This window comes from Cheilinus undulatus, linkage group 6 (genome assembly GCF_018320785.1).
Source record: "Cheilinus undulatus linkage group 6, ASM1832078v1, whole genome shotgun sequence".
Taxonomy (NCBI): domain Eukaryota; kingdom Metazoa; phylum Chordata; class Actinopteri; order Labriformes; family Labridae; genus Cheilinus; species Cheilinus undulatus.
This window is the reverse complement of record NC_054870.1, coordinates 13,619,989-13,640,281: the sequence shown is the minus strand read 5'-3', so window position 1 is coordinate 13,640,281 and position 20,293 is coordinate 13,619,989. Positions and strand designations below refer to the sequence as shown.

The 20,293-nt window shown below is 39.5% G+C and overlaps 1 protein-coding gene across 3 annotated transcripts in view; it reads right to left on the bottom strand.

Moving 5' to 3' along the window:
- Positions 1–3,830: 3,830 nt before the first annotated feature.
- The window catches only part of LOC121511135 (RING finger protein 122-like), a 30,156-nt gene continuing 13,693 nt past the window's right edge, over positions 3,831–20,293 (bottom strand). The window contains exons 3-8 of one of the 3 annotated variants that reach the window (XR_005992023.1): positions 17,486–17,642; positions 13,468–13,510; positions 13,333–13,374; positions 12,500–12,582; positions 6,795–10,262; positions 3,831–4,355 (exon numbers count right to left, since the gene is read on the bottom strand). Coding sequence is in view for 1 of the 3 variants with exons in the window: in XM_041789711.1 (XP_041645645.1) it covers positions 10,142–10,262; positions 12,500–12,582; positions 13,333–13,374; positions 13,468–13,510; positions 17,486–17,642 (446 nt within the window). In the remaining 2 variants the exon portion in view is untranslated. Of the gene's footprint in view, positions 4,356–6,148; positions 10,263–12,499; positions 12,583–13,332; positions 13,375–13,467; positions 13,511–17,485; positions 17,643–20,293 lie in introns of those variants that run through there. The other 2 variants (XR_005992024.1, XM_041789711.1) reach the window with 2 other exon arrangements.

Below are 20,293 nucleotides of genomic sequence, written 5' to 3'. Positions count from 1 at the left end.
GAAAAAAAGTCCTAACGTGGGTTCTTTATCGTAACACCCACCCATAAAGCGGAAAAAGTATCCATTGATCTTTAAATATTAATATTTTACAACTTTACGTATGAGCTTAAAGTTATATATATTGTATATTTATAATATATAATAATATCCTATAATAATATATTACATATCATATATATTCATATGTTGTAATGTTATATATTATATGCTCACATATGGTTACGTACGAGAAAATTCATTTATGTTCATACATTAAAATTAAAGGACGTAAATATATTCTGTTAACTTTGAAAGTCTTACAAATTTTTCTTGTCGTTTTAAATCCCACTGATTAACTGCATAATTTTAGCGCTACAGTAGCCTTCTTCTACCAGTAGTTATTGTCTGTATTGCTTTTAGTTCGCTGGGTTTTCTTTACAGTGGATCAGCCTCTGTTCTGTTTGTGTGTTTCAGTTGTTTTCCTTAGTCACTTATCCATGTTTTTTCCTGTTTTATTTTTACATCTACCAGACGACCCCAGCAGCTCTTCATTCAGTAACAACACATCATTATTTGATGCACTATTTTACCTTTGAATAGGTTTAAGGTAGAATTTGCAAAAGTACTTTTTCTAGAAGAGCTAAAGTATTGTAATCCAACTTTTTCTTTCTAAGCTTCCTTGATTTCCGTAGTGATCATATTAGTGATGATATTTTTGTTTTTCATGTTATCTAGACAGAAGTTTGGTGCTTTGAGATCTGGACTCGATGACCCATCAGAAGAACCTGGAGCTCCCACAGATTCACAGGAATGAAATGAATGAATGGGAAAGCCTCCAGTATTGAAGCCTTTAGCTGTTGTGTTTTCTGTGTCAAGGATTTACAATGAATGATATTTAATTGGAAAAATTCTTCAGCCCATTTAAACCCTCACCATTCATTGCAGCCACAACAATGTGAACAACACTCTGTATAGCCAATTTGAATTATTTTAATTATAGTTTAAAGGAGGGAAATTAAATCATTTGTTTGGCACATTTGGCATCTTAGTACAATGCTAATGACTGTGGTCCAGCTATGAATCATTTATACTGTAACAGTGTTCCCCACAATTGCACAAGGCTGCATTCACCAAGATGTTTGACACAGTAATAACATACTTTACATCCCACTGAGTGTTACAAGATCGGGCTCTGTGGAAAACTTCATGTTTTGCAAATACTTTTTACCTACATTGTAGTGGTTATTGTATAGTTAGTGGTCTAACTCAGCAACGTGCCAGTGTTTTGTAGGCCAGCCCTGAAGTTAGCATCATGCAGTTTCCATCAACAAAAAACCTAATGTTAGGTTATAAAAGAAATACACAACAGTCGACTGACTTCAACATCACCACTAAGCTTCCAGCTTACCCTTTCACACTCTTACCTCTTCAAAACAAGACTTTCCTATCAGAGTGACCAGCAAATTACACTATATTATCTATATTATTGTGTTACACAATGTGGACAAAAGTATTTGGCTGCCTGCCTGACCATTACACCAACAGAGGCTGCAATCAAACTGTATTTGAATACATGCACTTTAATTTGGTGTTGCCACCCTTTTACAGCTATAACAGCCTTCACTTTTCTTGGAAAACTTTCCACAAGATTTGCGAGTGTTTTTGAGAATTTGTGCCCATTCATTCTGTAGAGCATTTATGTGGTCAGGCACTGATGTTAGATGAGAGGGCCTGGCTCGCAAGCTCCGTTGTGGTTCATCCCAAAGGTGCTCAATGGGGTTGAGATCAGGGCTCCGTGTGGGCCAGTCAAGCTCCTCCACGCCAGACTCATAAAACCATGTCTTTATAGTCCTTGCTTTGTGCACTAGGGCGCTGTCATGTTGGGATGGAAAAGGGCCTTCCCCATACTGTTGCCACAAAGTTGGAAGCATGGCATTGCCCAAAATGTCTTGGTATGCTGGAGCAGTGGCGTAGCACAGGGGGGAAAAAGGGTACTGATCACCCGGGCCCACAGTAGGGAGGGGCCTTTGAGGAGCCTGTAATAAGAAGTGTGTTTTTATCTGTTTTTTCTTAGTAATTAGTGTCATGATTGAATCAAAAGTGACAAAATGGTTCGGTCAACAGATTGAAATTCGTATCAAATACAGTAAAGTAAATACTGGGGGGCCTCTGCTCCCCCCTTTAAAATGTCCAAATGGTATAGTCTGGGGCTTCAAAATAATGCGAGTAAATTCAGTTTAACCATTGTAAAAGCATTGCTAATTTTTGGGGAAACTATGCTTCAAAAATACATTAAAATGCACACATATTTGTAAAAAAAATGATGCAACATTTGTTACTTGGCTAGCCAGTTAAGGGGGGGCTGTGTAATATTCTTTCTGGGGGCCCAAAACCCCTGGCTACGCCCCTGTGCTAGAGCATTAAGATTGGTGTTCGCTGGAAATAAGAAGCCTAACCAAACCCTGAAAATCAGCCCCATACCATTATCCCTCCTCCAACAAACTTCACAGTTGGCACGATGTAGTCAGGCCGGTAACATTCTCCCAGCCAAACCAAGATTCATCCATCTGACTGCCAAACAGAGATGGATGAATCGTCACTCTGCAGAATACATTTTCACAGCTCCACAGTCTGGAGTCAGTATGCTTTAGACCACTCCACCTGACCCTTGACATTGGAGTTGCTAAAGTGAGGTTTGCATGCAGCTGCTCGGCCTTGGAAACACATTACATGAAGCTCCTGTCACTGAGTTTTTGTGCTTACATTAATGCCAGTGGAAGTTCATAACTCTTCAGTGATGGAATCAGCAGAGTGTTGGTGACTTTTACTCATCATGTACACTAGCAGTTGTTGACCCTGCTCTGTGATTTCTTTGTGGTCTTCTGCCTTGTAGCTGAGTTGCTGTTGTTCCTAAATGCTACTAATAATATCACTTACAGTCGACTGTGGAATATCCAGCAGGGATGAAATTTCACCAACCATCTTAATGCAAAGGTGGCATCTAACACAGTACCATGCTTGAAGTCAGTGAACTCTTCAGAATGACCCGTTTAGTATCACAAATGTTTGCAAATGGAGACTGCATGGCTAGATGCTTGGTTTTATACATCTGTGGCAACAGGTCATTAGTCAGAGTGGGGCTGCACAGTTGTCGGCGCTGTTTTCTCACTGCAAGACTGCTGTTGGTTCAAATCCTGGTCAGGCAAATCTGGGTACTCTCAGTAAAAACAATGCAAACTGATGATTCTCCCTTTGGCATAGGTGTTAATGTGATTGTTTCTGGTTGTTTGTCTTTGCATGTCAGCCCTGTGGTTGACTGGTACCTGGTCCAGAGAGATACCCACCTCTTGCCCAATATCACCTAGGATTGGCTCCAGCACCCGTGACCCCAAAACTCCCCCTAAAGTCGTGTTTACCACGGGCCTTATGTAAGTTGTCTCAGCAAAAACACATTGAAAAAATCCTTTAGACTTCAAGACAATGGAATTAGAAGAGCTGAGATACTCATTCATTTCCAGGTTTTATGATTTTAGCTGCAGCGCTAGATTATGCTGTTTGGAAAAGTATCATCTTCGTGTGAAGGTCCATCCTCTGGGGATTGAGAATATTTGTTTATGATGCAAGGGAATCTTACTGCCTTAAGAGGGCAGCAGTATTTCTCATATGAACAACAACACCCCTCTCTTGAATTCATGTAAGACAATTTTTCAAAAGACATTTGAATATCTGCTGTGGGGCCCGATCATTAAAAACCTTCAAGTCAAATATACTCTCAGCTGGTTAATTCAATCAAAACACCACAGCAGAATGAACCAAGACTGGAAAAAACAAGACTAGAATCAGAAGGAACATATCAAAACACTGGTTATATTTTTCATTCAAAGTCAGAAAATGTTTAAGCATTTACATTATACACAGTACTCATAGTATAATACACAGTCCATACACAGAATGAAGTTTATGGTGCACCTCAGTCAGAGAAAAAAACAGCTCAAACAGGCTCCTGGTATCAGTGCAGCGTGTCTATTTTTATCCCTACACTGCTGAGCAGGTCTGACACTCTGGAGCTTAGATTTCTGTCTGCTCACTTCTGTCTCAGTGGGAGAGATAACATCCAAGGATTTCACATAAAACAAAGAGTTACCATCACTGACGCATGATAACTTTTACCTGAAGCCAGGTATGAAATGAAACAAGTCACATGGAATATCTAAAAACCCACATGTGCTATTGTAGGGGTTGGTTCAGTTTAATGTAGCCATAGACTGTGCAGAAGACATGGATGCAGCCTTTAAGTTGAAAATAAAGCCACTGTGTGTTTTTTCTGCTTTCTTGTCCTGTAGGGGGCGACACTTGTTGCAAAAAAGCCCGATTTTCTGAAAACAGATGAGAAAACAGACTTGATTGATTCATTAACATTTTCACAATGATTTTAAGGTCATCATTGATGGTTTCAATCTTATAATGCAATATAGTCTTCTTCTCCAACCAGTTGCCAAAAAAGTTGGGACACTTTAATTGTAAGATTAACAGAATGCAGTGAATTGCAAATGTTGAAACCCCATATTTGATTGACAATGCACAATGCCTGCAAGTCACAAGTTGAAAATATTTGGAGCAATGTGATGTTTACAATCATGGCACTTTCACACCTGCACAAAACCCAGAATTGGAGATGAGCTGCATGTGTGAAAGAAAACAGACACATTTTTCACTTGACTTTACTTTTACTTTACTTTTTTTTAACTTTTAGCGGACGGATGTTGCGTCTCACAGTAGTCTGAGATCTATCGTCTGCAGCCGGACCTCTCTTTATATTTTGGACAAAGAGATTTTGAAAAGAAACAGGGCATGATGTCTCTACCATGATGAGCTGGATGTTTTTTTTGTTCTGCACTAACAGACACAATGAAGGTTTAGCAGATTATTTCATTTTGAATAATAGGCGGATTATTTTCTATTAAAATGAAGATTAGCATAGTTTACAACAGCGAAGGACCTGATTCACCTGCAGCTGCGAAAGCTGTGCAAATGCATCATAAAGAAACTTAATTCACAAAACATTCACAAGGGGGTTAAATGCTCCCATATTCAATGATAATAATGGCACCAATGATACTTAAATGAGCCACCAGGAACTCATGTTAGAGAAAATATGATCCTTTCTTTGTAGATCAGCTTCATTGCAAAAAGTCTTTAATTCTGAAATAACACCCACACACTGTTAGAGTGCAGCAATAACTGTCTGTAGATCAGGGGAGTCAAACTCAAGGCCCGGGGCCCAAACCTGGCCCGTGGTGCAGTTATAGCCGGCCCACCAGATCATATGATATTTTTATTATAACTGGCCCACCAGTATGAGGTTTGCAGATTTCCCTCCAGTATAAAAATGTAAACTTATCCTTGATGATTTTTAATATATTTGTTGAATAATAAAAATCTAAAAAAGTAAACCTTAAAAATCATTTGATAAAAAGTCAGAAATCGTGGGAAAGAAATTTGGGTTTTCTCTTTATTTTGAATTTTGCATCTCACAGTTATGACTAAAAGTTAAGGTTTTGACTTTTAATTTCATATTTGAATTTCATATATTTCAAATATTCTATATTTTTATTTTCATATTTCATATTTCCCTTACATCTCATAACTTTTTATCCCATTTTTTTTTACCTTTTATACTCATAATTTTAGATTCTAAATCCTATTTTGACCTTTTAAAGTCATGATTTTGACTTCTATCGCATGTTTTGACCTTTTTCAACTCCTTACTTTGAATTTTATCTAATCTTTTTTACCATTAAATATCATGATTTTTAATTTTATCTCAGTTTCTTGACCTTTTAAAATCATGATTTTGACTTTTATCTCACATTTTGACCTTTTTCAACTCCTAACTTTAACTTTTATCTAATTTTTTCACCATAAAAACTCAGAATTTTTAATTTCCTTTCATATTTTGACATTTGAAACTCATGATTCAAATGTTTACCTCATATTTTGACTGTTAAAAATCATGATTTTGAATTTTATCTCAGTTTTTGACTTTCAAAATTCATGGTTTCAGTATTCTATCTCATATTTTGCCTTTTAAAAACATTCTTTTGACTTTAAATGTCATGTTTTTACCTTTTAAACTTGTAAGTTTGACTTTTTATCTCATATTTTGAGTTTTTAACTTATCATGTTCATCTTTTAATTGCAAAATCATTTACCATCAGTGCCAAGTTTTTTACCCCCATAATTTATTTATGGTAAAAATAAGGTTGACATTTTATGGTCAAATATGGACCCTGTTAGGTCAGACCCAAGTTCAGAATCCGGCCCCTGCTGTGATTGAGTTTGACACCCCTCCTGTAGATGGTGGCTGTGCTGCAGTGTTTATAGGGGATGTCACACACAAACTTTCCAGTGATCAGGAAAACAATTTCCCTTCTGTTTTGCTTTATAATAAATTATTTTTGAATAAAGTCTGAAAGTATAAATCTGACGTTAGTATTATCCTAACCAGAGGTGAAATTAGTCTGGGGCAGTCAGGGGCTCCAGTGATTTTTTAAAAATGTTCCTTGCTTGCCTCATTCTGGTAGATAGTTTTGCTTTAAACTGTTAAACTGAAATATTTTTCAGGTCAGACATCAAAACAATCTCTGAAAAGGTTTCCCTTTACCTCTGCTAGATCAACATCTTTATGTGGACAGAACTGAGCTCTGTCAGCATGACAGCACAACTTTGTGTTTGCACCTGAATATCAATATCTCTATATGGTTTGTGGATTAAACCTTAAGCTGGAACAGATAGAGGAAGCAGATTACACTCACATTTTGGAGATACTGGCAGGTGCAATCCATTCTCACTGAATCAGGCCTTTAGAATTAAAGATGTACCTTAATAATTTTACTCCAACTGAGCTTCAAATAAGGTCACTTTTGGCTCCAATAGAAGAGGTGTGTAGGGTTTGATGCAAATGTAAAGCTTCTTTCTGGTGGCTTTATCCAGGTCATACACACGGTCTATAGTCGTAGCTGCACAGACATGTAAAAGCACGTAGTTGTCTTTTCTATCAGATCCCATATGAGTCATCTATCTTTCCATTCAGGGCTTCGTTAGGCTTGGCAAGGCTCTGTAGGATGGAGCTGATTGATTGTGGGACAATGGAAGATTACAACCAAAATACACACCATCCATTCCTGTTAGTTTACAATAGTCCTGTTTTTTTAGTTGTCTTTCCACAGCTGCACGTCTTCCATCTGTCTGCTTCAAATATGGGGCAACAATGAGCCGTGGGATGACCTGGTATCTTCAAAGCTGGTATCTGCTGGTTGAATCGTCTTATTTTTGAAGCCCTGGGCTCTGAAGTTGTGATGAAACACATGTCTTATTTCTGTGGCTCTCTCTGCATGTCAGCTCAGGACAAAGTGAAATAGGCCAGACTGAAGTTTGTCATGCAAACATTTCTCAGAGGCAGATCTGCTCCGAAGGCAGGAATAATCTCTTTAGTTTGGTCACATCAGAAATATGCCACTATAAGGCATCCTTAACATGCTGAGGGACTGACACAGCTGTCTCGGGCAGAAGTAAACAACATTTTAAAGCTATCAGTGTTAAATCAGGGGTTTAAGCATTCTCCAACAAATTACCATCTCCAAATTCTGCAAAGATGCCAACTAAGGTCTTCAAAATGTCCAATAGTTCAATAGCACATGTTTTAAAGCCCTACAATATCCATTTTTAAATCATCAATAGCGCCAAAAAGTATGCAATCTTTAAAAAAATTAAACCAAAACAGCCTGTTTTTGTGGAAACCCTTTCTTTTGTTGTGTTGTAACATTTTTAAGTTGGTTTGTTGGAATTCAAAGCCATACATGTGAACTTGCTGACTGAGGAGACTTTGGATTGGCTGAGTGGGACTTGGTTACAATGCTTCTTTAGGACATTCCTGATCGAGGATAGCAGCTCACAGACGTCTGCAGGCTGCATCACTCCCCACCCAGAGTTCCCTGTCTTACTGAACTGAAAGCCAATGCTTTATAGACCCTCTTCAGCTCTCCAGAAATAAACTGGAGGAACCTACTTGTCATCCAAGTAAGTTTATGGCTGTTGCTTTATTCTTTTAATGGCTGATAACTAGACAAGCTAGCGTCAGCACAATGTGTTGACTTGATTAAAACAATGTGTGAGCTGCTGAAGAGGTAAACTAAGCAACCAGTTTTAGTTTGGTTTGTTGTTCTTGTCTCTGATCAGATATGCTGAGGCAGAAGAGCATGTAGCCAATAGCTGAAGCACGCACTGCAAAATAGTGCCAAACACAGAGGCCAGTTCACACTACAAGATAATCAGGCCAATTTTAGGTCAGATTGCCCCCATTAGAGGTCTGATTATCTGATGGTTCTGAACATTTTCCAGTCAGATTTTCCTGTTATGTATTAAAATGATCTTTTCCAATCCAGTTTGCTAAGAAGATGATAGAAGGTGAACCAGCTTGAAATTGTCTTCTGGTCGTCAGCTTGGGCTGATCTGATATTACTATAGAGTACAGATGTCACTATTAACTGAATTCTGACTTTAGAACTATAGTAACTGCCTAAGTTTCTCCATGTTTGTAGTTTACATCCCACAGAGCAGATAGTTGTATTTGACCTGAGCTCTCTGGTGTGCTCTCAAGATGTATCCGCTAGGAACACATGAGTATAGGCGAGTATATTTACAAGACCATAACCTTGCAAAGCTGATGAATTGGCCAGACTCCATGTCTGTCATCAGACAAATCCATCTTGCAGAGCTCCAGCCTGAAACGTCCGTGCCAGGTCTGAAAAAGGATCTGACCAATCAGCATTCTTTGAGGAGAATGAGGCTGTAGCGATGGGTGGGGTTTAATCATACTGGAAGCCGTGTGCAATGGCTCATGCCAGCGTGGCAATTTGCTCAGATGTAGCTGTAGTATAGTGGTAGTTTTACCAGAACTGGACCACATAACTATTAAACACAAAGCAAAGAACAGCAATGACAGCTTTTGATAAAGGAAAAAATGCTTTCGCTTTTCTACCGACCTCCTTTGGTGTCAGTTAACAATAGTTACGGGTTTAGTTTGCTAGTATTTACAATATGAAGCATTTAGCTTGGATGTTTCTGTAGTATAGCTGCAGTTTTGTTAGAACTGGGCTGCATTTCTTTATTAAAACAAGCGCAAAGAGCCACACTGTAAGCTTTACTTGGCGGAGACGATGTTGTACTTCTACCGACCAGCCTCAATGGCTTTATCCAACAAGCTTTGCCATTCGTAACCAGCAGCAACACCTGTCTGTTGAGCTCAGGTTACTTTCTCATTTTGTCTTGTCACTCTGATTGGCCTGTACTGATGTGACAGACAGCATGTTTGTCCAATATCCTTCCATGAATTTTTTTAAAAGTCCTGCCCTTCCCAAAAGCTTGGTATAGGAGGTTTCCCAGATGCATATGAAAATATCCCATACAATCTGTTTAGGAAGCAGCCTATCTGGCACGCCAGGTTAACAAGCAGTTCAAGTATTTTACCAGCATTGCAGCATTACAGAAGCAGGAGAGAGCACAGCACAGCAGACTCGGCACTTCCCTCACTCCACTAATTTTGCTCTTAAGGGATCGCTATGACTTTCACGCCTCTGTGACATTTACATTAAAGGTAAAACGTCCCAGGGTGTAAACATCACCTTTGAAAGGAGCCCAAATTAAAGTTGAACTCATGAAACTTCTGAATATTGCCTGAAATTGCTATGTCTAGTAAAATTTCTGCATGTCAGGGCGAGCAAATGTTGTAATAGCATCAGGCTCTATTGCTTCGTACGCCACTTCTGCATCATACCCCCATTCAAGACAGCTAATCTCCTTCTGTGGTCTCTGTGTGAAGAAGCAGCTCAGGAGGCTTTAAGGGGCAGTCTACTTGAAATTATCAATACATTTTCTGGGTTGCATGTTTGAATATGGATCGTGTTTTTTGGGTGGCTTCTATCTGCACTTAAAGTTCACTTTAAACTCTTCTTTACTTTTCCAGAGCAGCTCTGCCTCAAAGACATGTTTGTATTACTAAAACTTCAATCTTTTGTCAGTAAAGTGAAACAGGGCACTCCATAGTGACAGGAGTCAAATGTCCAGAGAGAGCCTGAGGTGTTGCTGGATTGGTGTCCCCCTCTCAGACCTCCAGGAGGCTCTGCGGTCGCTCAGGTGCTTGTGGGGGGTCGGGCTGGAGGCGACATATAAGCGTGTTGCACATGGGGCACACACTGCGGATCTCTAACCATTTCAGCAGACACCTGAGGGAAGAAAAGAGACATATGAGTGGGGTTCATTATTTTAAAGGAAGGGAATGAGTGCTAGCATATCCAAGTAGGTCTGTAGGGTAGTTTTAGACATACAATGAGAAGCAGGAGTTCAAACACAAAGTGAGAAAGATAAACTGGTCTTTAAGTTGTCAGTGCCACACCTACACTGCAGGGCTAAAGCAGGTCTCAGTTGCAGAAAGCTTTCTCATGTTCCCACATGCAGGGACATATGTTAAGAAGAATTTGCTCAACATTTTCTGCGCAGCTCCTTGAAAAGTTTGTCAGTATGTCTTTCGGAAATTTTTCTGTGTCTGCTCCAGCTGTGAACTCTGAGGCAGGAATCAATCACGAGGAGGAATTTATGAGTCATTCCTCTGGGCTGGTTAGTCAACATTTTGGCCCCATGAAGAAGTCAAAATATGAAGACATCGAGGCCAGAACCATACTCTGTGGTTTTTAAAGTGAGACATTTGGAGTCCCTGGGCAGAGATTTTCAGACACTATATGGTTCATCGCAATGTACAGAGTCTACATAGAAATGTCAAGTCCATATATTGGCAAAGTGATTTTTTCTTTATGTCTTCTGGTTTCCATTTGTAGTACATCCTGATGTCTGAGCTGTATTGACAAATTATGTATCAGCCTGATGTGGTGCATACATATAGTATATGTTGGCATGTTAACAAAAAAGCTTTTTTACATTTTGCATTGCCAGTACACTTCAGGCAATCAGATACCCAATTGACAGCATTTTTCTACACCTAACAGTAGATCTTCAGTGACAACCTGATATCAGAACTCACTCGTCTGCCTCTCATGCAAACAGCAGTGAAGCTGCTGGTGAGAAGAATGAACGTGAGCAAAATAGCCACGAACTATCAACAATGAGGGAATATTGCTAATGGGTTCCAAGATGGTATGATGGTGCTTGCATTTGAGGCTCTATTGTTTTGTTCTGCACCCTGACATGATTGCAACATCATTCCATGCCCCGAGCCCTCTAGCGCCTGTACCCAGTCTGATGCAGCAGGTAGCAGTATGCACTTGGCTGGTTTGTAAATCCACCAAGAAGAAGTGACCATGGCAGCCCCTCAGGTCATGACCTGAGCAACAATTGTTTTTATTTCATGCCAGCGAAGGAGGAGTCCATCCTATGGATGCTGTATTTGTTTTTAAATCAACATGACCTTCTTTGTATAAACACAACTACATGCAGCTCAGAGGATGGCTGGGCCCATGCTGCATGGATACAAGGAATTTTGAGGAGAAGTTGCTTTTGCAACCCCCCTCGCTGAACTCAATTCGTAGACATCCTTAGGGCCACTGATAACAGTATTTGTCAACTTTATTTTGATGTTTTCCACATTGCATTTAAAAATGCGGACAAACTACCGAGCTGCGTAAAAAGGTTTTTTTTTTTATGATAACTTGGTAGAGCTAATGTAACTCTGTCCAGTATCGGGTTGTGGATGCATTCTACTTTCATGCACTCTAAAGAGAAAACTATGGAACAACTAAAAAAAAAATGCTTCAGTGGGTAACAAGCAATTGAATCAAGTTCATTCAGCTCAAGTTGACAAGTTGCAAGAAGGTAATTTGACTTGCAACTTGTTAACTTGAAATAAATAAACTTAATTCAATTGCTCGTCAGCAATTGGAGCAGTTTTTAATTAGGTCAATTATCTTCTTTTAACAGTTTGTCGATCCACTGACATCTTTTGTATCAGTTGTACATTTGTTGTTCATGTCATCTCTACGTCAGTATTATGTCTCATCCTGTGGCATCATCCTGAGTCATGAGTGGGCTGTAGCGTAACAATAGTAGCACGGTGCCATGGATGAAGAAAGTGAACTGACCACTCAGCATGTGCTGTCGGAAGGAGCAAAACCAGAACAAAGCACAGGCTGAGTTTGTGGAATCTGCAGCTCAGGCAACACAGTGTTAGAAAATTCTAATGAACACATTGTGTTAATAATTGCAGCAGATTTTGTTATGTAACACTACTGCAACTTAGTTAATAGTGGCCAACTTCAGCTTTGTTACATTAGCTTGCTACACCAAGTTCAACTTAGTCTTGATAGGTTTTTTTTTTTTTTTTTATTACGTCAGTGGTAAGTGTAGCATGCAAAGAGAGAAAAAAAATGCATTTATATCATGAAAACATTTTTGTAGACAATAAAAACACACTGAAGGAACATTAATAAGCATGAGACGCTGTAGAACTCACTTCTTGTGAAAAGCATGTGAACACGGACACACGCCGAGCTCGTCTCTGCTGCGAAACTCTTCTAAACACACGGCGCACGTTTGCTGAAAGACGAAAGCACGTGCAGGTCACCTTCACTGTTTTCACTTCATACAGTTTAGCATAATACATGCACATCATTACTCCTCAGTGCACCTTTACCTTCCAGCAAGATGTTCAGAGTCACAAGGAACAGGCTGCACTGTTACAAATATCTCATGTCACAAATTTTCTCTCTTGCCAATATCCATTTGACTCAGAATTCAAGTCTAGCATGGTAAAGTACAAAATGTGCCTAAGGACAGTGTGATAAGTTGAATAGTGCAATATGTGACATGGAGACAATATGTAAGCAGTAAAATGTGTCATATTGACAGTAATTAATCTACATCTGAGGAGTATTAGACTACTGCATGTGCAATACAAGGCTACCAAATACAGATAATCAGTACATCAAAGCCACATCTGCCATAATATAAGTGTGTGCATATTCTTTGTGCACATATGTGAATGCAGTTAATCACCTTTGAGCTCTTTTTTCTTGTTGTAACTGCAGTTGGACTGAGTAATAATTTCACTGAGGAACAATGAAATGTATAGCAAATGTATAACTAAAATAACCACTGATGTAGTTTTCAGTTCATTCAGTCATTTGATCCATGTTTTACACCAGTCTCAAATGTATGTCATTGGCTGCAACTGGATTTTTCATACACTTTTCAATATCATGGAAAATGTCTCAGAAGATAAAAATGTCTTCAAAGATCAAAAAAACTTTATTTGAACAATATGATTTTTTATACTGTTCAACTTACACCAAGAAGGCTGAGCTTCTTCCCTGCTCCTTTTAAAACAACCTGTTGACAAGAAAAGATTCATCTCAATATGCATATCAGACTTAAAATCAGTGACAACAGTCTGAAGAAGAAGCCACCTGTGTAACATATTACCTCATTGTACCCATACTGTTCTCTGGAGCCTTGTCGCCTGAGCCTGTGAAGTACAAAAACAACACATTTATGAAGCTGTAATTTAAGTCATAAAAATGTGTACCGTCTGCCTGCTGGCTCCATATCTGCCTTCTTTGGGACACGTTCTGTCATGCTGCATGAATCAGCTGAGATTCAAACAGTCCTGGAATTCACACAATGTCAGAGTCAAGTAAGAGCCTGTGGAAATACGCTGAACACAAGAAGATATAAAGGACTTTCCAGAACGTGCCTTTGTGATCTAGATCTCTGATTAGCAGCAGAAGCTTCACTGCAATGTTCATGACAATCATACATGGAGTTTGGTCAGCCTGTATGTAGTGATAAAATTCAATAAAAATATGTATCATAATATACGGAAGAGGATTAGGGCCACTGAAAAAAAAACTTATGTTTTTACTTGTGAAAAAAAGTCAGAACTCTGACAATGTTTTTTAGGAAGTCAGAATTCTGACTTTATCCTCAGAATTTTGACTTTAATCACAGAATTCTGACTTTTTCCTCACAAGTAAAAAAAAATGCATCTCAAACTTTTTTTTTCAGTGGCCCTGATCCTCTTCTGTAATAAGCTGAAATCTCACAGAACTTTAAATTTATTCATTTAACCAAATTTTATAACAAAACATGCAACTATATCATTGTACTTAAAAAATAATTCTACCAGTTACACTACAACGTAACCCCCCACCCCCCCGAGCTGTTCCTCTTGACCCACCACTGTACTTTCAGTGTCCAACAACTGTTTACCACCTGGAGCCTTATAACCACCAGGTGGTAGCTCTTGTTTATTGTTAGATTTAGTTAACTTAGTCTTTGAATTCATGTATTTATTGGATGGCATTAATCAGAGGGTGTTTGTATAGGCATTTGAAAAATGAATGTTATGCACCCAGCCTGTCAAAAAATATTCATAAATGAATAAAACACAAAACTCAATTGATATTTTCCTAAAATGGAAGCAGTTTCTTGAATTGAATTGATCAGTTCTTGGAAATGAGTAATCACTATGGAATCACTGAGCAAATACAAAAGTGTAAAAGCTGAAAAACACACTCTTCAAAATTTTTGAAAAATCTTCTTGGTAATTTCACAGATGTCAAGGCAACATTAGCAGCTGATAAATAAAATCAAAACCACTAAATAAATCTATTTCACACAGCCCCACTGTTCTTAGTGGTTATCCAGTTAGTGTTTTTGTCAGCAGAATATATATCAGGACCTAGGGCAAACACTTGAACAGGTTTTTCCAGAAACTCTGGAGGTCAACAGCCGAACACTGACATAATTATAGCCTGTTTGTATGAGCCTGCAGCAGTGATCACTTCAACCTTCCAGATTTGTTTAAGTGCAGACCATGCACAGTTTGCACTGTGTGTCACACAACAAAACACCTCTGCATTGATGGGATACTCGGGGGTGTCCAAACAATGGCCTAGGGGCCAAATGCAACCCCAGTACACTTTTGATTGAGCCCTGCAAATCCTAGGAAAAAAAAATTAAATTAAGCCCACATTAGCCAATATAGTTTGTACTTTATTGTATTGTACTTCTTAGTTTCAAGGCAGGGCTGATTCTGTAAACAAACATTTTGACAAGAAGAATTTATTGCAACTCTTGCTTTGCTTGTGCCTAAATTGAGATGACACTGAAAATGTTTGCAATCAAAATAATTTCTGCATTTTGTATTTTTAATGCCCTGAGTGATTACGGCAGCAAAAAGCAGTGCCAGTGGTGTTCAAAGGGTAAAGCCAGTGGCAACCAGTAGAGTTGTTCCGATTCTGATACTAGTATCCGAAATACGTCCAATACTGCTTAAAATACAGGTATTGACATTGGTGAGTACACGAGTTTATGCACCAATCCGATAGCGTTTTGTTTGACTTTATATTTTGCTTCATTTAGCCACACGAAATGTTAGCGTAAAAAAACCCAACTATCCTTGTATCTTTCTTCTGTCTTTCTGTATGTGGTCAGGTCACATATGGGAGCATATGTCAGTTTGGCCTTTGTTGCTCAACCTTTGTCCTGTGCTGCTCTGGCCTCCTGATGACCATCTTCCAGGCCTGCACCAGGCCCGTGCCCCATCTTTCCAGGTAGCCTCCCAGCTGCCAACTTCACAATGCATACAGTGTCTGGACCAGCCAACGGGGTGCTTGGCACCCACTATGCAGTGAGATGATTAGGCCAGAGAAAGTGCGCCAGGTGCCTGTAAAAGTGTAACTGCCATTCCTGGATCAGGCCGCTGACGCTTCCCATCCAACTCTCCTAAGCACGTCTGTGTTAGACACATAGCATTGCCAACTATACCCAAAGAGGCGCCAAAGAGAAGTTGTCAGAAAGGAATCCAGTCAGCGCCTCTGGCCATCAGTCAATGACCAGGCCTTACAAGAGTGTAGTAAGACCAGGAGGACCAAGGACCAAAAGACTCTGACTTTCACCTGCATGCTCGGATACCAGAAATGCCACACTGTCATGCTTAGCAAACCCACTGTCCCCAAGCGCAACTCCTAGTCCGTGGTTAAGCTCCGCCTCACAGTCAGCAGATCGATGGAACTGTTCTACAACGTCCACGCTCTCACCATTCACAGACACAGATTTGACAGCAGCATCCTAGGCATCCTGAAATGCCTGGATGCTTGTTTTAGCCCATAAGATGTGCATTCCTGATGTCTCAGCGTACCCACTCAGCAAGTTAATAGCCTCATCTGAGGAGCAGAGAGATCCACAGTCTCTGAAAGGATCACAGCATCATCAGCATCAACAAATAACAGTCCACAGTTCGCCATCCCTGTTACCAGCCATGCTATCCAGTCCATATGTATGTGGCCCTCAATGGGAAAAGTTTGGCACCCCCAGGGCTACATGGACCAAATCAAATCTAACCTCAAGTGTTTAAAAATATGTGTCAGTGACAGCAAGTACCTCATGTTTATGTGAAACCAGGCAAGGTGGTTTTTATTGATGGGCTGTTGTTCTGTGTGACTGAATGCTACTGGACCAAAGAAAGTTAGCCCAAATGGCACCCATTTGATCACAACTGGGACTCAAAGTTACTCTCTTAAAGAGTAATTATTGTCTTGTTTAACCCTGATTTTCCCTGATTTGGAATCAGTTTTAAAGTTTTCATCACTTGATTGTGGTTGCTTTAAAGGAAAGAAATTGAACTGCTGTTTGTTACGGTGGCCAAAGATCAACAATGGCCAAATCTGTTTATATTAAAGCAAATTCAGAAAGACACTCACTCTCTCCTGAGCGTCTCTGCAGGCCTGGAGCACTTCTGTTGAAGACTGGATTTGCAGCATTTGTCTATTTAAAACACATTTCATTTGTTTTCTGAACATGTGTGCTTTTGACTTTGCATATCTTAATGTCTTGTATGTTTTTTGTTGTTGTTGCAGCTGATTTGGACTGAATTAGTCCAAATTTATGACACATATTCCATTTTTGCATCATTTAACTATTACCAGAAATTAGACTTTGGAACTCAGTGGTGAGACCAAGCCCCTCTCTGTGGACATACTTGATCAGTACATATCCCACCATGACGACACTGCAGCCATTGCAGCCCTGAAAAACATCTACTTTTAGTAAACTTGTTGGTCCTTCAACCTGGTTCTCCATATGAATACAGAAAGTCAGTTCTTGTTTGGTTAAAGTTAACCTTTTGATTTTCTGCTGAGCTTTTCATATCCCAGCTAGAGCTGAAATAGTGGATTTAAAGGCATTGGATGTCGATGTGCGAAAGTGAGAACAAGAAAAGATGAAAAACACTTGTGATATGCACTGTGGGTTACAGGTTAATGATCTGTGACACTCAAAGAAGAATTTCAGCCTGAAGGAGGGTTGGGCTGCATGTAGACAGACTGAGGAGTTCAAAGAAGCACTGAGGGAGAAAATTTGATCGATTTTTAAGCCTATATACAATATTAGTGGAGTTTTCTGATAATTAAGGAGGTGTAACTAAGCCTGGTGGTCGTACCTGAACAGGTAGCAGCAGAAGATGAGGCTGAGCATGAGGATGAAGAGGCCAATGCCCAGGACGATGATGTAGACGTTGAGCGGGAGGTGGAAAAGCTCTTCAGACGACATTTTGCAGTGCGGGCCGACGTTCTGCAATCCAAGGTCACACAGACACCCTGAGGAAGCAGACACATGAGCAAAGATCACACAGCAGTAAAAAAAGTGTTCCATTTAACCAAATTGACATGATTTTACCCCTAGGAAGAAGAAAATACATATGTATGCGCAGGTTTCATCTGTATTTCCTCAGAACTGACTGACTCTTTGAAGATCTCTCAGAGGAAGAGGATTTGGTGTCATATTTGCAAGAAGATATGTCTATTGGATTTGCATTTACACTGGTGAAAATATCAAGTCCACTTGTGTGGAAATGGATCAAAATGCACTTCTCACAAGCTTTAAAGTATGAACAATAAGGACATCACAGCAAACGAGTAATCAAACTGCATCATAACGTATGGCATCTGTTAAACTGAGGTGTTTGCTTATTGGAGAAGACATATTCTTTGTCAACTTTGTCTTTAAACACAGAAAAAGGACTCATGAATATAACAAAGTGTTAATATAATGTAAATATACATTAATGTTTTCTGAGGCTCATCTTAATATATGAAGATGATCATTTCTGAGCATGCATGGTTCAGAACACAAAGCCACAGTCAGTTAGCAGTAATGTCATGAATGTACTTTACATGCATAGGCATTCAAAAGATAAATGGATGAAACGGCATGCTTAGTGGGTAAATGATCTTTAAAATGTAAAATTTATAGAATGTGAATTCATTTAAAAACATTTACAGAATGATCCAGCATTAGTTGGTGCTGAGAATGATGTCAGTATGTACAATTTTCTTGGATTAGTGGACTAAAACTCTTTCTGTCTCCCAAAGTCCCAAAACCTGACAGCCCACACTCAACATGGGGAACGGCAGGCATACCAAAAGCATCTGACAGTATCTTTAACTTAAAACTAGACTATGAAAAGGGTTGAGATGGGTCATGTGGTTTTTAAATAATGGAACAGATAATAATGGTTGATTTCTCACTCTAACAGTGAGTCCTTGCCTCAAGTAAAGGGGTTCAAGTAGTGGTCTTCTTTTACGTGAAATTAAAAAACATCATCTATGGTCACGAACTTTGGGTGGTTACTGAAAAATAAGGACTTGAGTTTCCTCAGGAGAATGGCCAGAGTCAGCATTAAACACAGGGAGAGGAGCTCAGACATCTGGAGAGCTCAGAGTAGAACCGCTGCTCCTTTGTGTCAAAAATAGTCAGCTGATGTGTTCAAAATCTGGTCAGGATGCCTGCTGGACGCTTCCCTGTAGAGGTCTTCCGGGCACGTCCCACAGGGAAAAGACCCCAGGGTAGACCCAGAATCTGCTGAGAGGATAAAATATCCATTCTGGACTGGAAAATCTCATGATCTTCTAAGAGGAGTTGGAAAACATCGCTGCGGAGCAATGGTAGAAAGTAACTAATTACATTTACTCAAATTACTGTAATTGAGTAGGTCTTTTTGGCTACTTGTACTTTTTGTGTACATTTTGACATCAGTACTTTTACTCCTACTTAAGTAAGAGTAACTGTGCTTTTACCTGAGTACAATACTCTTGTGCTTTTCCCAACTATGTTGACAACATAGTAGCACATAGTGAGAGAATGATTCCACATCATATCCCAAGACAGCAAAAACGGAAATGTTGTTTTTGATGTGACACCATGAATGACGTTATCCACTGAGTTAGAGGGGTGGGTGGGTGGATGGATGGATCAAATACTTGATATTCATGTGGGTTAAGGTGAGGGTAGAGAATATAGATTATAAACCATTTCACAAATATCTGACTAAAACTTCTGGATAGGTTGGCCTTGAAATAATCTTGACCTGCCTGTTTTGCACCTGAGCGATAGAGTCATTTAATTTCTTTCTTTGGCTTATGGGGGTCGGTCTTGAGCAGCTGGAGACTCAAAATCACAAGGTCATGTGATAGTAGATTTTGGTAATAGATTTTGAAGCTTACTTTAATAAACTTAGAGATGTTTTTCATGACTGAAATTAGGCCTGGTGGTTCATAATACAGTGGCCTGTCAAACCTAGAATGAAGTTTTTATCACTTTAAAAGGATTTCTATCTATCTATCTACTATCTTGTGCCACTGGATGAGACATTATGTTGATAAAGGGATGTTTTTTTATACGGAGTCTGTACAATGCAGCTCAGCTTCAGTTCATGCACGACACAGAAGTCACATGCCTAGCTGTGATCAGCTGACGGCCGGCTGATCCCAATCATCGCCTCCCAACCACAACAGCCAATCACAGCTGTTTCTCTCAAAACAGGGCTGTATTTAAATTTGACGCACTTCTCTCTATATCCCTACTTGCATTAATGCTGATGCACCATGCTGCTGCTGGCAAACTCAACCTCCTCCACCCCAGCCTCCTCTTTCATAACTTAAATCTTGTTGTACCCTCATATTTAGATTCATGCTATTATGTATTAATGCTTTTGAACTTATTTCATTGTATTCATCCTCATTAATGTATCTGTGGGGGTTTCTAGCTATGTGCTCCCTGGAAGGTCAAAGCATGCTGTTCCACTAATCCAGGGAGCATCTTCTGAGCAGAACCTTCCCTGCAAAAGTAAAACTGTAAAGTCCGACAAGAGTGTTCCTGTCTGAATTGTGTTGTCTTTTGAAGTTGGCTGGATGCTTTGCACATTTTTCTGGCTGTTTGGATCAATCTTCTCCAGGTGGATGAACATGGT